At 44.5% G+C, this 16,617-nt stretch overlaps 1 protein-coding gene across 9 annotated transcripts in view; it reads left to right on the top strand.

Annotated features, from left to right (window-relative positions):
- robo1 (roundabout, axon guidance receptor, homolog 1 (Drosophila)) overlaps positions 1-16,617 on the top strand; it is a 229,307-nt gene that overhangs the window by 193,102 nt on the left and 19,588 nt on the right. For 7 of the 9 annotated variants that reach the window (XM_031863467.1, XM_031863469.1, XM_031863461.1 and 4 more), the window contains 13 exons: positions 303-441; positions 621-748; positions 4,891-4,899; positions 5,834-5,958; positions 6,172-6,343; positions 7,997-8,202; positions 10,145-10,226; positions 10,418-10,586; positions 10,681-10,847; positions 10,951-11,072; positions 12,738-12,969; positions 13,769-13,890; positions 15,520-15,691. In XM_031863467.1, the coding sequence (XP_031719327.1) occupies positions 303-441; positions 621-748; positions 4,891-4,899; positions 5,834-5,958; positions 6,172-6,343; positions 7,997-8,202; positions 10,145-10,226; positions 10,418-10,586; positions 10,681-10,847; positions 10,951-11,072; positions 12,738-12,969; positions 13,769-13,890; positions 15,520-15,691 (1,845 nt within the window). The remainder of the gene's footprint in view (positions 1-302; positions 442-620; positions 749-4,890; positions 4,900-5,833; positions 5,959-6,171; positions 6,344-7,996; positions 8,203-10,144; positions 10,227-10,417; positions 10,587-10,680; positions 10,848-10,950; positions 11,073-12,737; positions 12,970-13,768; positions 13,891-15,519; positions 15,692-16,617) is intronic. The other 2 variants (XM_031863462.1, XM_031863465.1) reach the window with 1 other exon arrangement.

The raw sequence follows: 16,617 nt of genomic DNA, 5'->3' as shown, positions 1-16,617 counted from the left end.
CTTTTTTTGTCTCTGTATAAAAACTAAATTTGATTAGCTCACATTACGTCGTCGATTTCATTCCAGGACACCTCACAGGACCTAAAACTGAAACTTCAAGACAGCTTTTTCCACTGGATTTCATTACATTTTCAATTTAATTTCCAACTTAGCTCTAAAGCTTAACAACAAAGAACAGGACTGAGATTCATTGAGGATATCAAAGCAACAAATTGAATGACTTTCACTTAATCAAAACATTATTCCACTTTTACCGTTCCGTGCTATAATTATACATGTGTGTGATGTTTCCATCAATGCAGAACGTCCCAACTTTGTACGTCGCCCAGGCAGCCAGGTGGTGTTAGTGGACCAAAGTGTAGAGTTCAGATGTGAGGCCCGTGGTGACCCAGTTCCTACCGTGCGCTGGAGGAAAGACGATGGTGACCTGCCCAAAGGAAGGTACGACTCATCAACTGGTCCCCTTTCATCACACAATACAATTCTCCCGCACCCTCCTCCTCTCTTTGTTTGATCCACTGCTTGCTTTTTTCTGTCGTCAGCTGACGCATTGTGTCTGTGTCAATAAAGTTTTTGTGTATATGACAACATTAGATACATGAATCCCTGTTTTAATCCAGATATGAGATTCGTGAGGACCACACCCTGAAGATCCGCCGTCTGACCTCAGCTGATGTCGGCTCCTACACCTGCGTGGTCGAGAACATGGTGGGCAAGGCGGAGGCATCGGCCACGCTCACCGTCCACGGTAAGACAGTGCACTGTTATGAGTCTCAGTTTTTACACTGTTCAGTCTGCTGAACATTTCATTTACAGCTCCTTGGACAGTTATTTGGAATTCATTTCCATTTGGGTCATTGTGCAGCTTGATTCAAATGCAATTTAGCCCAACCAAATTGCAATAATGGCCCTCAGCTTTAGCACTACACGGTCATCACTTTCAACTATTCTCTCTCAATTAGCTGATTGATTTCTAATAAAAAGAAATGCAAAAATCCATAACAGCTGTAGAGTTGTGCACATGGGAGCTCAGCAGCAATCGATTTCAATTGCCCTATACAAGTGGCATTTCTCTCGAGGCATGTCTTCCGTCATGTTTTAAGACATGCAGTACTATATGTGAACCTATGGAATATCTGTGTGTCTCCTGTGGCCCTCGCCATCAGACATCTTATTAACAAAGTTGGATATATAGCAGCTGGTCACAGTGTGTGAACATTCAGAAAGAAACCATTCAAGGGAACTGGGGGCTGGGATCACCCGTAAACCCTCCTGAGAATCGGAGAAACACAGGGGCCATTTAACGCCAAACTAATGGGAATGTAGGGACTCAGGTGAGAGAAGAAGGGAAGGAAGGAGGAGGCTTAGTGCATTGGAGATGGGGATTGGATGGAAGGACAGTGAATATGTCGGTCTTGGTTGCAGCTTGCCACTGATGCAGAACGGGTCGGGAATTGGTGCTGGGGGCGGTTATGGTGAAAGAGGATAGAGGAGGAGGGAGAGGTTTCTGTGGTGAGGTCAGTCATATTAATGTCACTTCCAGCAGTCTATGCTGCAGAGATATAAAGAGACAAGGCAATTGTATTCCTCTGCCAACCCCCCACCCGCAAAGATAGATACTTCATCATCACATGGCTACCCTTTGCAATTATTTCTTGATTTTCTCTCACAACACAGCAATCTTTTGATTGGTTGAAGAGCAAGATTAGCCACACCTGCCGATACACCCATCAATATATCTCCTTCTCTCATTGCCTTTTTTCACTCTTTCTCTCTCCCTGATGAAAGCTCAGTTAATGAAAGGGAACGGCATTGATGTGCTGGTTCAATAAGCTGTTCCCCTGGCTTAGAATCATCTTTGAAATGCTAAAAACCTCTCTTGTCCTCAGTGGAAATGAAATGTCTTAACCTCAGGCCAATTCCCTGTTGCCTACATGCAGAAGCGTGGCACTAGCCCTCTTTTCATACATTATGCCTTTCAACCCCCATGTTATACGAGAGGTATGGAAAACGAACCTCTGCAATAGATTTACGGGACAAATGCTTTCTTGGAGTGTCAAATTTGGTGAAAGCCAGAACAGAATAGGAATCCTCGTTCTGCTCTCATGGTTAGATCGGACTAATGCCTGAACCTCTAAGCCTTCGAAGTTCCTAGAACCATTTCCATCCACCCTTCAGATCCCTGAGCTTCATCCAGACCAGGACATGAGGAGGCCAGCGAGGCTGTGGGCACTGAGTAGTCCAGCTAATTAAAGACAAGCAGGCCACAGTCCCACACCCGGAAATGACATGCTTCTAATTACAGATGCGGGCACAGCAAAGGAGAGAGAGGCCGGGTAATTGTAGGTCTAAACAGGCCAAAGCAGCGAAACGATCCATAGGTAGTTAGATGTCACTGTAGTAGTGAAGACAACATTAATGTGGGGGGCAGGAATAATAATTTCAGTGGTAGTGCGCCACTGGCAGAGCAAACTACACCCCAAAACAATATGGAATTGGAAATATAAGGCCAAAGTGGAATTCATGTAAATATTCTTTGATTTCAAGTTCTCTTCCGCTAAATCTGCTGTGATGTGTAAATGGACGATAAAACCAATAGAATTAAAACTGGATTTTTTTTCTTTCTCCAAAAACTGGTTAAAAATATAGTCATTCCCTGCAGTGTCATTATGCAATTTGCTTATCATTGCAATATGTGGAAATTAAAATACAGCAAGGCAAACCATTTTGAAGATATGTTGAAAAGCAAATCCCTTTTAAGAGCTGGACAGTTGATGAGAAGAATCCAACTCTGTGTGGACAGAGGGGGGATTTTCACGCCTTCCATGGTCACATTGTTCGGGAACAATGTCGACATTGTCGAAGTGGTGCCCTGGTCTAGTTTTCTTTCAATGTGCTCTGCTCTCATTACGACTTAATCAGTGAATTATTGTCTTACACACATGTTTGTCAGTTCACTACACCTCCTTTGGACTGAATAAATATGTCAAGTAAAAAATGTCATTGATTGATGGAAGAGACGCATAGTTGGCCAAGTCACCAGCCGCAGTTATAGTTTCATCGTAAAATCATTCATTTAAACTACATGTAGCAGTGAGATGGGCTGTTCAGCTATTGAGTCTGCATGTGAAAGTGGGTATTTTTTTAAAGAATCACACAAAGGCATTTTGATCTGGGTCTGGTGTGTTTAGATAATGTTTATACAATACTTTGTCAATTAAACTTCCACCAAAAGAAAGGCAAATTTCAGACAGTGTTGGACAAAATTCAGAAAATCAGGGTGTTATTTTTTCTCAGCTGGTTAAGTTTGCCGTTAGCAGTTATTTATGTGTAGAAAGGTCTTGAATGGAATAGCAGTCCCTAGAGCAGCGTTGCTAATAACCCATGTAAAGGGTCTGGAAGGAGACTTGGAACTGGTGCCAAAACAGAGCGAGTGAGAGTAGCTTTCCTGTCAACCCACCGTGTACTGTTACAGTGATGATAAATACCAAAACCCGGTTGGGCGCCACATATAGAACTGATGCTTTTCATTGTTCTATCTCTGCATTTGATTTATCTTAACCATCAAATAGACCCTTATAGTGTATTACTCACAGTCACGCAAAAACCACATTTCAGTTGATACAGTATAGACAATCTCAAGAGAAGGACGGAGCATTTAAAGCATGCTACAGACCTCCCAATGGGAGCCACTATTAATCATGCTAAATCCTAAGCACGCAGTCCTACTCTTGTGTTGATGTCAGGCCCACTGAACAGCAGCACTGCTCAAATCCCCATTAATATCTCTGCTGTGGTGTTTGGTACATAGCCTGCCTCCTATTGGGCTGGAGGCCACCGTGCTCAGTGTGTTTTCCTCAGCCGCTCTGATCAGTTTCTTGATAGAGACTCCCTTCTGCGCTGTAAGCTAGCGGAAAGCCTACAACAAAGTAGCCCGGTCAGATTTAAATCTCACCTCTCCCTCCAGGTCCACAACTGTGATCACAGCGGCATGGGAGAGGTAGGGTTACCTAATTAAAGGCTTAGACACTCGTGAATGGATGTGTGTGGAGGTGTTGTAGGGGGTTTGTGTGTTTGCGGGCGTGTACGTTCTCATGATTGTGTGTACCTAGAGCCTCTCACGTATGGATAGCGGTGAGCATCTTCTTCTGGGAGCGTTTGATGCAAGTCTTATCTGCATTTAAAAGGCCAGCAGGGGGAGGAGAGAGGGGGCGGTCATTACTCTGACTGACAGCGTTTATGTTTCCGTGGGAGCCGTTGAAGCAGACAGATTCGATAAGGTGACTGATTGGCTGGGGGAGATTTATGGCCAAAGAGTGACAGTTAACATTCACCTTGTGATTTTGTGAACCAGGCTTACATTTGCAAGGCTGTGTCAGAGGAACTGTGATCCAGCTGCTCCTCAGGGTGCTCTAAACCTCATTAAGGGCAGAGGGACGTTCACTCTCGCACCTGGAAAGAGAGGAAGAACGTAAAGCAAACATTATGTCTGCCAAGCATAAAACATCTGTCTTGTGTGTTTCATATTGTTTGTGTGCCTTTTTGGTCATTTTATTGTACCTAATCCAGAAATGTTCCTGTCTTTGAATATGTCCTAGGACTGAGGAGAAATGTTGAATCGGATGTTTTTTTTGTGTGTGTGTGTGCGCACGTGTTTTTAATGCATTCCTGATCACTCATGCTAATTATTTTTGCTCTGTGTCTCATGTGGACCCTAGGGTTTGAGTCAAGGGTGATATATAACTTGTCTTTTATTCATAGAATATTAACGATTATTTGTATCCATGGACATCACATTGTTGTTTTCTTTATCACTCCTCTTTATGTCCTGCTGTTTATTATTTATTTATTCATCTTTGGGTTTTTGTTGTGTTTTTGTTTCCTTTTTAGTCATGTCTGGTAAGTTGAAATGTCACCCGTCACCTATTCATCGCCCCGACAGACAGGAAGCTGTCACAACCCCCCTCCATCCTCCTCCCATCACTTCTCCACCTTCCAATCAGCACTCATGTTTCTGTTGTCATGGGCAACAGTGACAAAAGGACATTAAACGGGTAAAAATATGCTCAGCTTGGGCCTCCAAGGTAAAGCCGCATCATTACATTCTATTATTTCCAGCTTTTATGCATTACCAAACAGCCCATCTTATTCATGGACAAATTGTGTCTGTATTTCAGACGACAGTTTTCAGATTGCCTGACTTTATGTAAAACACTGCAGCTGTATTGAGCAAATGAAAGTTTGAGGACCCTTTCAGTCTAGGTGTAAACTGGCCTGCATTTGGGCCTCTACGTTCAGGGTGTGGGTCCTCACATAGATGGCCTATTAGACCAGAAAGGCCGAGTGTCACAGCAGAGCCACCTGGATGACCTTGGGCTACGACACCACACTTAGTCTTAGATGGAATTTTTCATTAAGATGCATGGGTGCTGCATCCTGGTTGAGGCCTGCATTATTGGAGGGTGTCAGCATGGACAGATGGCTCAAATTTATTCCCCATATCCATGTAAATTTTAACGGTCTATGCCCTTGCCCATGCAAATGAGGAGGTCGTTGTTTTTCCCATTCATTACATCTATGCCTGCATTGTGAATTTGATCAGTGTACTGCTAATCTGCTGTAAAACAGACTTGCGCAAAGTTTTGAAAGGGAGACTGAATTCTTCGGTCCATGTTTTAATACAGTCAATACACAGTAGCTGCAGTCAAATGTATTTTGTCTTTCTTTCAAATAACCCAGACTACTTGCAACTGTAATATTATGATAAGTCAAATAATATGATATGCTGTGTTCATCTATTCAATGGCTAACAATTCTCATGGCTGTCCTCCAGTGCCCCCGGCATTTGTGGTTAGACCAAGGAACCAGGTGGTTGGGGTTGGCAGAACCGTCACCTTCCAGTGCGAGGCCACCGGAAACCCTCAGCCAGCCATTTTCTGGCAGCGGGAAGGCAGTCAGGTAAATAAGATATACCAAGATCAATGTTTAAAACACTCATCTGTTTGGAAAACATGCTAGCATACTCATTCAAAGCTGTGTGAAGAACTATTTTGTAGGCATAGTTCACTTAATAGCTGATATTCTAAGACAGATGCTTGCATGCATTATGCCATTTTGGAGTCTTTGTTAATAGAAGTCTGACTGTTTGTGATTTGTGTTGATCCCCCATAGAACCTGCTCTTCTCCTACCAACCTCCTCAACCCTCCAGCCGGTTTTCTGTGTCTCAGTCGGGGGACCTGACCATCACTGATGCTGAGCGCTCAGACATGGGATACTACAGCTGCCAGGCCATCAACACTGCTGGCAGTGTCCTCACCAAGGCTCTGCTAGAGATCACTGACGGTAAGCAACCGTCTTTTAAGCAGTTTTCTGCACACAGCAAAGTCTCAGAGGGAATTAGAGGAACACTGAAAGAAAACTCAAGTGGATAACTGTTGGTGTTTCGAATAAGCTTTGGCTCATGCGGATAATGCTGCTCATCTGAAATGCCGTAGTTGTACCGTAGAGCATATTAATATCCGAATTGAGGTTTGCGAGGTTAGGTCTGGCCTGTTCAATGTGTTCCTGTCAGAGGTAGAGACTCTCTGGTGCCTGTGCACCCAGACCGTGTCTCAGTATTTGGCTTTGCTGGCTTCACACTGGCTAATGTCTTCTTCGGTATTCCTTAGCTGGCTTGCTGCTGCCTACCGTTGGAAGACTGTGGCTGTGTGGTGAGGTCTGGATTGGGTCCTCTAATTACTCCGTTAGCCAATCCCTGTCAGCCTGGTAGACTAACCGTGGCTTCCTTTCCACCATTCCCGCAGAGATCTGGGCAGCTATTATTTTGTCTATGACACACCTAGATTCATCCCTTCATTTACCAAATGTCCGTCTTCATTTCAGGCCGACAATGCTATGCTCCATCTCGCTCTCCTCTTCTCTCTCTCATTCTGTCATGCTCTCTGGATAATAATAACAGTTATTAAAGTGAGCAGGCCACTCCGAGGCCACCACTTCTCCGCAGGCAGATCTGGTAATTACAGGTCATGCTGACAATGTTTTAGTAATTGCACCATCCCCGTCACAAAAGCAAAGACAAAGCGGCCAATAGATTACACCTCAGCATGGCTCTGAGGATCTATTAACACATACATACATCATGTGTTGCTGTTACACTGTGTTAGGTATTAATTTGATTGTTCCTCACTGAATGTAACTTGCTAGTAAATCAGTGGGGTTGACAGCAATGGTCATCAATAGTGCTATGAATTATAATAATCAGAGGGAGGCAGACAACCCATATGATGAAATAGCGCATTAGAGACAAAATAAAAAAGGAAAAATTACCGAGTGCATGTAATTAAAGTGTCTCTCACAGCTCTTCCCTCTGCCGCCTCATCTCCTCTATTCTCTGCACATTGCAGCCTTTCTCTGTCTCTTGAATACATGCTTTCTCGCTGTGTCTTTGTTGTTTTTGTGTACTGGTTGAGCACCCAGGGTTCACAGGCTGGGAGGTAGGGAGGAGGAGTTTAAACGCCCTCATGCTAATAACATTGTCTGTTCTGGGTGGAAGGGTTTTTTTTTTTTTTTAAAGCATTTTCTCCCTTGTGTTGTGTGTTATGGCTGGGGGATGGGCCAGGGGATTGTTGGCCGTGAGCGATCATATGGGTATTGCCAGGCGTCTGTTAGAGCTTCAGCGAGAAGACTGAAGTATCTGAGGCCGTTTAATTTTAATTACGCTGCTTTTATTTGGCTAAGTTCGACTCCTGCTGCTGAATGATTAGAAAATTGTTTCCAGTTCTTCAAATTGGATTTAGTTCCTCTCCCACAACCCTTTCAGTTTTCACATTGCTACATGCCGTTTGGCAGATTCTCTGATGTTTGTGTGCTTGCACACAAGCTGTATTTGTCTGAATCCACTGTTCTTTCTGTTCCTGCTACAGCACATGAACACCTGCACAGTCCCCCCACCCCACCACCACACATAATTGCTCATTCTCCCTTCTCCTTCCACAGTTATCTCAGACCGTCCGCCACCAGTTATCCGCCAGGGCCCAACCAATCAGACAGTAGCTGTGGACGGCACAGTGGTCCTCAACTGCGTGGCAACAGGAAACCCCACCCCCACCATCCTGTGGAGGAAGGATGGTGTCTTGGTGTCCACACACGACTCCAGAGTCAAACAGCTGGACACGGGTGCATTGCAGATACGCTATGCAAAGGTAAGACACCTGCTCACATGTACAAACATGCTCAGATCCCTTTTTAACATCAACCAAGGTAAACGCACAACACAGGGCCCAGGCATGTTCGGTGGCATTTGGAGTTCTTTGACGATGGACGTTTAAACTTGCCTTATATTTCTTTTTAATCAAGGTTATTTTTATTAGATGGCCTTTAAAGTCTGGATCCATTTCAAATACACTTCAAAGTCATCCATATTACACCCCATAATGTGATGGACAAACACCTGCTGGTTGGTAAATAAAGCATGTTTTCCCTGCCAGCAGCCAGCTCTCAGTGGGCTGTCAGTCAGTTGCTGCAGGTTTGAAATGGAGTCTGTGAAGTCGAACAGTCTGTAGTTCTCGTCAGTCAGCTATAGCGCAGTGGGTTGTGTGTGTAATTTTGTGTGTAAGCACATATGTGGGATGTGATGGCAAGCTGCATGACGCCGAACACACTCAGGGAAAGACATGTAGGGGGGGTGCTGACGTGTTTTCCAGATGGAGGCATCACGGGGTCAGAGTTCGCGTCAGTTTGCGGTGTTCTGATGAATGCTGGCATGTCTTGTGGTGACAAGATTGCAGTATGATTGGGCTGCCAGTGTAAGGCAGGCAGGAGGGGATGCGTCTGAATCCCTCTCCCGCTGCAGCCGCGTAAACTCCGCAGGCACTTTGCATTAATGAACTTGTCATTCCTCCCTGACAACATTTTAATGAAGATGTTTTTGATGCGTGAGGTAATTTATTTTAACAATGTGGTTGCGTGAGTTTTATTGTTATTGAGTTTCAATACATTGTCTTGCCTGCCAGACAAAACAATACGCACCTTGAGGGTCATTGGCAGGACATGCTCACACTCAATTCATCTCAATGTTTTTCTCTTTGTTTTGTTTACACACCAGCACAGTAGCCCTTAGCGTACTATGCATCACCACCTAACCAAAACAGAATTATTTGTCTTACCCGCTGACGTTGACTGCAGTTGACAGAGGGGATATCTTTTTTAAATGCAGCACTGTGAAAACAAGCCATATATCTTTGCCAACAGGGGGTTTTGTTTTGTGTTTTGCTTATTAGCCTGTTAGCTAGCAAACCCTCTCAAAAATGTGTCAACCGATTTCAATTCAAACACCATGAGCCAAGAAACAAATGATTTGTTATTGATCTGTATCCAAAATCCAGGTGTCGATCCAAGAATTTTGTGAGAGAAAGGGCTTTTTTCCAGCTCATATTTCTCATGTACTACTGCACAATCTGGCACATGTACCACATGATTGTCTCTCTCTGTGTGTATTTTGATAAAGATATAATGCAGATTACATTGTCCATTATTAATAATAACAAACTTCTGCCTGAGAGAGAGAGAAGTATAAGCTCTCTAAGTGCTTTTTGGTGTTGTGTAATCTCTGTACTAAAATATAACTAAACTACAAATGACTACACTCTAGTTCACCAATGCATACTGCACTCTAAAACGTCAGTGAGCCCCACTTTTCTCAACTTCCTTTTTATATCTAACTAAAATTGTATGAATAATCAAGGTTCTATATTATCCGTACAGCTTGTCACCACATCTGTTGCACAGAGCAGTGGCTTCCATGTTTGGTACTCAGGGGGATGGTCAGAGAAAAAGGTCTCCAATTAGTCAATGAGCCTGTGAAAATCTTTTCCATTTGAATAGGAATGGTCTGCCTCTTGGCCTTTCCAGCTGCTTCCCCTTAGTTTCTGCTATGAAAGAGATGATATTAAGATTATCACGCAATGACAGCTGTCTGCTACAGACCCCACCAGAATGTCAATAAGCAGACACGTGATGGTGTGTGAGTGGGGGGAGATAGCAAGAGGCAGAAACAGGGAAAGAGATGACTACCAGTGCACGAAACTGTGGCACGCTTTTGAATAATTTCCATTTTACCAAATATCCTCCTCTATTTCCCATCAGCTTGGTGACACTGGTACCTACACCTGCATCGCCTCCACACCCAGTGGAGAGGCCTCATGGAAAGCCTACTTAGAGGTCCACGGTAAGACTTACCCATTTGTGAGGTTTAGTGTAGGAGTAGGAGTTATCCTCCTTTGTGAAAAAACTAATTAAATAAGAGAGGTAATAAAGGTTGGTGATGTTTTGAATGCCTTTTTCTTTTTTTTTTTACTGGGAAATATCAATAAACTACATTCTGACCTGTTTCTTTCCCTTTCTCTGTTCCACATCAAGAGTTTGGAGTCCTAGTCCAGCCAAACAGGCCTACTGACCCAAACCTGATCCCCAGTGCCCCCTCCAAACCTGAGGTCACTGACGTTACCCGGACCTCCATCTCCCTTTCCTGGAGACCTAACCTCAATGCTGGAGCCACACCCACTTCCTATATAATAGAGGCCTTCAGGTAAAACTAATCAGCTCAACGATCAGAAACAAAATAACTGCATGGCGTTAATGCAATCTCTTAAACCTTGATTATCTCTGTTGTGTGTCCACAGTCATGCATCAGGGAGCAGCTGGCAGACCTTGGCAGAGCACGTGAAAACTGAGTCATTTGTACTGAAGGGCTTGAAGCCCAGTGCAGTCTACCTCTTCCTAGTACGGGCAGCCAATGCCTATGGGCTGAGTGATCCCAGTCCTATCACTGAAGCTGTGAAAACACAAGGTGACAACTGCCTTCTTACTGAATTTGATACACAGTAACGCAATGTGTTTCTGTAGTTTCGGACAAGATGATTCATGTTTGATGCCTGTGCTGCTGCATACAGATATCCCTCCCACCAGTCAAGGTGTTGACCATCGACAGATCCAAATGGAGTTGGGAGAAGTGCTGATCCACCTGCACAACCCCACCATTCTCTCCTCCTCATCTGTCAGGGTGCAGTGGACAGTGAGTATTATTCTCTCCTTCTTTATCTTCAGACAGCTGCAGCCAGCTACAGATGGCCATATGGATCATTGGTATAGCTGGTCACTAAAGCTCCAAGGTTAGTTTAGTGATATGCCTATGGTCAATTCATCAGGCCACTCAGCCGAGCTAATGTTCTAACGCTCTAGCACCCTTCAGAGGAACGACACGGCAGGGAGCAGCTTGTAACACTGTCCAAGATTTCTTAGTGTCCATCTGGCATGAGCTTGAACTGGTCCGCTGGCCAGAGGCCAAAATTCTCGGCTTCGCCCACAGTGGACCACTCAACTGCCCAAAAGCCGGACTACATAGCCCGGCCTTCTGCGGGCCATGTAGTACCGGATAGCAGTGTGTGGCGTGCCAGCCTGTGCCCGATTGCAAGATTGAAAACACTTGAAGGCTGTTAAAATAAAAACAAGTGAGAGGGAAGAGGCGGCCAACTCCATGCTCTTAAGTGGAAATGGATTACAGATGTTAAAACGGATAGGTGGGAGAGGAAGAAGTACAAGTAGAAATGGGAGCTTTTGGTGGCTTTTCTTTGCTGGTACAAGCTGAATGTAAAGGACTTGTATCCACCTGCGATTGATCTGGTTAATGTATCTTTTTTTATATTATGAGTAAATATAATTATACTGTCCACCTCATACAGTTGATATTGGTCTGTGGGATGGCTCACTGAAAGGGAGCAGTCCCTGTTGTGCCTTTTGACATAGGGCCACCCCTACATTCCCAGGTATTATGAAGTGCCATAGTGAGTGATGAATGGGACTGAGGAAACGTGAAAAGGATACTGACATGTCAAGACTGATTTAAAACATTACTGCCCAGTTACCCTGTCTCCTTGGAATGTTCCAAAAAAACACATGACATGGGGGAGACTGACATTGCAGTTAAGTGCCACGGTTTCCTTGTTTTGTGGGGTTAAATCTATTCCCAATGTGGAGTTTCTTGGTTTTACATTTTCCTTTGTGTGGTGGTAAATGGTTGCACAGTTTTCGGGCTAATGAAGACCACCTGAGCCGGCAGCATATTTTATGGGGGAGGAATAAAAAGAAATCTGTAAAATCTTTAGCTGGTACTGCTTGCCTTCCACGGGGAGTCTTAGGGATGTAAGCATACGTGTGAGCAGTTATACTTTTTCTCCAAACATGCTGGATCACAAAGCAACACTTTATTTAGCTGCATCAGATGCTGTTGTTGATGCTGATGCATGTACTCTCAACTTCTGTAAAGACCTACTTTTCCCCCTCTTCCTTGACTTCAGCATCTAGTCACTACACTGTAGAGCAGGACAGGATGAGACAGGCTGTTCTGGGAGCCTGGGCCCTGTTTAACCAACTCCAGACTTAGAGGAACCTCTGGCCAATGACCTCATACTGCGGTTCGCACAAATCGCTGCTGCTCCAAATGGCGCATAGAGAGACAGTCAAAAAGAGAGATGTAGATGTGGATGGATAAACAGAGGGATGATGTGATGAGTTAGCACCCCATTCCACCCAGCGCCTGCCGTATCAGTTGCACAAATCCATAGCTTTCCGGTGATGCTACAATCCATTCCATTACTGTATCAGTTTCCACTGAACTGTGAAGCAGCTAATCAAGTCAAGCTGACACCATCTTTGTCTGTGTTCCCGTGTCATTCACAAGGTGGAGCAACAGTCACAGTACATCCAGGGCTACAAGGTGATGTACAGGCCTTCACCGGAGGGGCTGCAGAGGAGCGAATGGGCTGTGTTCGAGGTGCGGACCCCTGGGGAGGACAGCGCCGTTGTGCCGCAGCTTCGGAAGGGAGTCGCATATGAATTTAAACTCCGCCCCTTCTTCAATGAATTCCAGGGAGCAGACAGTGATGTCAAAATTGGCAAGACGCTGGAGGAAGGTGGGGGAGATGTGGATGTGTGCGAGTTTGCTTTAGTGCTTGCATGTGTGCATGCATGTTTTCATGTTTACACAATTTTATATGCACAGCCTGCATGTGTGAGAGTATACAGCAGCTGTTCACAGCAGGCAGTAAGGCCATGATTATGTTACGTTCAAATGTGGTGTATTCAAGCATGCTACGGTAGATGTTCAGCTCTTTAAAAGGCCCTATGGAAACCAGTATACAACACTTCAGTGCAAGTGTTTTGCTAATGTCTCGTAGGGTGTGGTTGTGGCAGTCTCATGAGGTTTGGTTGAAACCCAACTGCAAATTTTTATCTGTAGCGACCAGTTAAGAGAAATGTGAGCGTTTTGCTAGTGAATGTCTGCGTGTTGCATGTGTGGGAGTGTTTTGATCTTTTTTTTTTCTTCTCCTTTGTTCCCAACTCTGTTGATAATTGTTTTCAGAGCTCTAAAAAAATGCCTGTTTTTTTAACACTCGTGCTGTGATTACGTCTTTTATGTTGCATTCATAATTATTTCCGTTTAATTACCGTTGGACCGAAGGTTGGCGTTTAAACACCACCATACTACCCGTGTTCAGAAAGCCCTGTCTGTTTTGAGTAAACAGTTATTTGCTTTTATTTACCCACACAAAGGCACTTGTATTGTAATTTTGATTACTCGTCCTTTGTTCTCACCACAGCTTCTGTCTCACATAGAGATTAAGCTAAATGGAATGAGTGGAGACAGGGAGAGACTGCATGCATGTCTCATGTATGAAGGTGTGTTTTCTATCTTTTGTCAATCCCCTTCAGCACCCAGTGCCCCTCCTCGCGAGGTTACAGTGGCGGAGAGCGGGGACAATGGGACCGCCATCGTGGTCTCCTGGCAACCCCCTCCAGAAGAGGAGCAGAATGGGGTGGTCCAGGAGTACAAGGTAACACGAAAACAAAACAGCCAGCAGCTACCTCGGGCCTTAGCTAGTGGGACTCGTATTGTGGAGACACACAAAGGAGACACAAACAAGGATGCCCATAGAGCAGATAACAGAGAAAGAGACAATGCGCAGACATGGAAAGGTAATGAATTCCTGGTTGAGGCGCACCTTTGTACACTCCCCAGTGCTCTTCCTCTGTGTGATGAGAGAGGCTCAGTGACGAGAGAGGAAAGGAGTCTAAAACAGCGGAGCTGTTGGAAACTGTTGTGAAACAGTGCCACCTGGTGGAGATGGTAGAGCCACACATGTTCTGGCCATCCAAAGGTGAAGAGTAGTGAGAAATATCTGTGGTAATTATTGATAGGTTGTTTTCCTTTCTATTGGTAGTTATGCAGTAACTGGTGATTAAAGATCATAGTGTGTTTAGTGGAGATTAATTGCTGACATGTTCCATACATATAATGTGTTTTAACTATTTATTTCCACTGATACAAATGCAAATTAAAAGAATGCACCATTTTAAGTGTACCAACTACTTAAAAGTGAACTTCACTGTATTTACGGTATTATATGATCTAGTGGAGACATCCATGTAAAGGCAGCTGAGAGTGTACATGTAAGAGACTGGAGGGTAACAAGCTGTAATAATGACCAAGGAGAGACAGACCTCTATTATAATTCCAGTCATTTCTTTGGAATGATAATGAGTCCCCTTTTCCTCCTCCTTAGTTAATAATGTCTGCTCCTTTTGTAATGACCTGACGTTGGACAGAGCTGTCCACTCGCACGCTATTCTGTGGCAGTCCTGTACTTTAATTGGAAAGCCTTTTTTGCGTCACAGGAAATATAGGTTAGTGGCGGAAGGGGAGATGAGGCAGAGCCAGTGAAAAAGTTAAGCCACTGTTAATTTTCCAGGTAAATGTTTTCTGGTGATGGGCTTTAGAGTAATTTCATGGTTTTTAAGTCCAGCTCGAGAGCGTTCCCTGCTCATTACCGGGCCCTATTCCCTGGCGGCACTTCCACTTACCGCAATTTTTAAGATACACAGAAAATTTCAGGGCTTTGTAGTTCCATCACAGAAGAGCAAACACGCGCACACGTGTATAGGACAGACCCAAGGAAGTGTGTATGTTAACCTGGTTAACTGGTGGGAGGAGGTGGGGGGTAAAGAAAGCAGAATGTCAGGGGTTCAGGATGTGGAGGTCTTCAGGCCTCATGCTGAGCTGAATGTATGCTTCTCTTTGTGGGCCTGGTTTGAGTCAGCCTGTGAGACTAGTCTCCTTCCTGTGAGTGACAGCACTTAGCTTCTGCTGAAATTGGGTTATGGGGGTGATTGCTGATCCCCATTTGTTTTTCATTGGCTTACGGCTACACGGAGCCGTGTTATGGCTACCTCGGCTAATACTGACCCTGTGTTGAGCACAGCCTGTAAAACATAAAGCCATTTTATAAAATATGTTCCTACCTCAGAGATGTAACACAATACCCACGGTGCGCCGAAATGTTGCAATAGCAGCACCAACCAATTATGAGGACACAGATTGGTGGCAGCTACCAAACTGAATGTTGTCGAGAAACTCTCCAAACATTGCTTCAATCTCCACTTTCTCTTTGTCTCTGTTATTGCAGATTTGGTGCTTGGGGAATGAGAGCAGGTACCACATCAACCGTACAGTTGACGGCTCAGCCTTATCCGTGCTGATTCCCAGTCTGGCCCCAGGGATCCGCTACAGCGTGGAGGTAGCAGCCAGCACCGGGGTGGGTCCCGGGGTCAAGAGCGATGTCACCTTCTTCCAGCTCGGTGGGTAGAAACAACCTTTAGTCTCTTTCTCACAGGAGGTCATATGCTTATTTTTCTTTTGCTGTCAGTGGATACATTTGCTGTGTTTCAATGTGTTTGTCCTCCAGCAATTCTTTCACGCAGAATGAAACCCAATCATCTGACAAATAATTATGGCATTAATCCAGTCCATATCAAATGACGAGCTTTTCAGTAATATGACTCTCTGCCAAGTAAACAGACAATTATGTAATTCCTTTCTTTGTGATGGACTAGTCCAACCCTCTGCCTGTTTTCCCTTCCTTTATCACCAGCGATGCTTAAAAACAGCAATTGAAGTTGTTACTGTTATTGAGAAATCAGCAGGCTAGCCACGGAAGAGTATGATGAGTTTGGATGAAAGGGAACTTTGGTAGTTTTTGAGCGCAGAGATGGCTTTTAGCTACAATAGCTGGCAGTGTGATCAATGCGGGCACATTAAATTCCTGTGTGGCAGCTGTTGAGCTTGCTGCCCCACCCTGCTCTGCCTTTCAGTCAAGGATGCAATGATTCCGTCCTTTAGCAACAGCAATAATGAATCCTGCACTCCGGGCTCAGCCTTGACATGTTATTAACACTAAGAAACACAGTGCTGTCTGCAGTGGGGCTAGTTGTTATAATTTTATTCTAGTTTTTTTTTTTTTCCCCTTCTAGACGGACTGATATTTTGAGATTTTTTTGTCAGTTTCTATTCCCCAAATCTATGAGCTGGCCTGCTCAGGAGAAGGTTGTAAAACACGCGAATAGCAGGATGAGGCAGAGGGAGAGAGAGAGAGAACTCAATGTGGTTTTAAATGTGTGATTGAGTGGGCTGGGATGGGCACAAAGAAGCATCGGCTGTGACTGATACAATTCCTCTCCCTTGAAGAGTTCCTGTGGTGATTGTTGCCATGTTCCAACACTGGAGT

This window comes from Anarrhichthys ocellatus, unplaced genomic scaffold (assembly GCF_004355925.1).
Source record: "Anarrhichthys ocellatus isolate YVR2014 unplaced genomic scaffold, GSC_Weel_1.0 scaffold29, whole genome shotgun sequence".
Classification (NCBI taxonomy): Eukaryota; Metazoa; Chordata; class Actinopteri; order Perciformes; family Anarhichadidae; genus Anarrhichthys; species Anarrhichthys ocellatus.
Note: the sequence above shows the minus strand (reverse complement) of the source record. Positions and strands in the feature narration are given on the sequence as shown.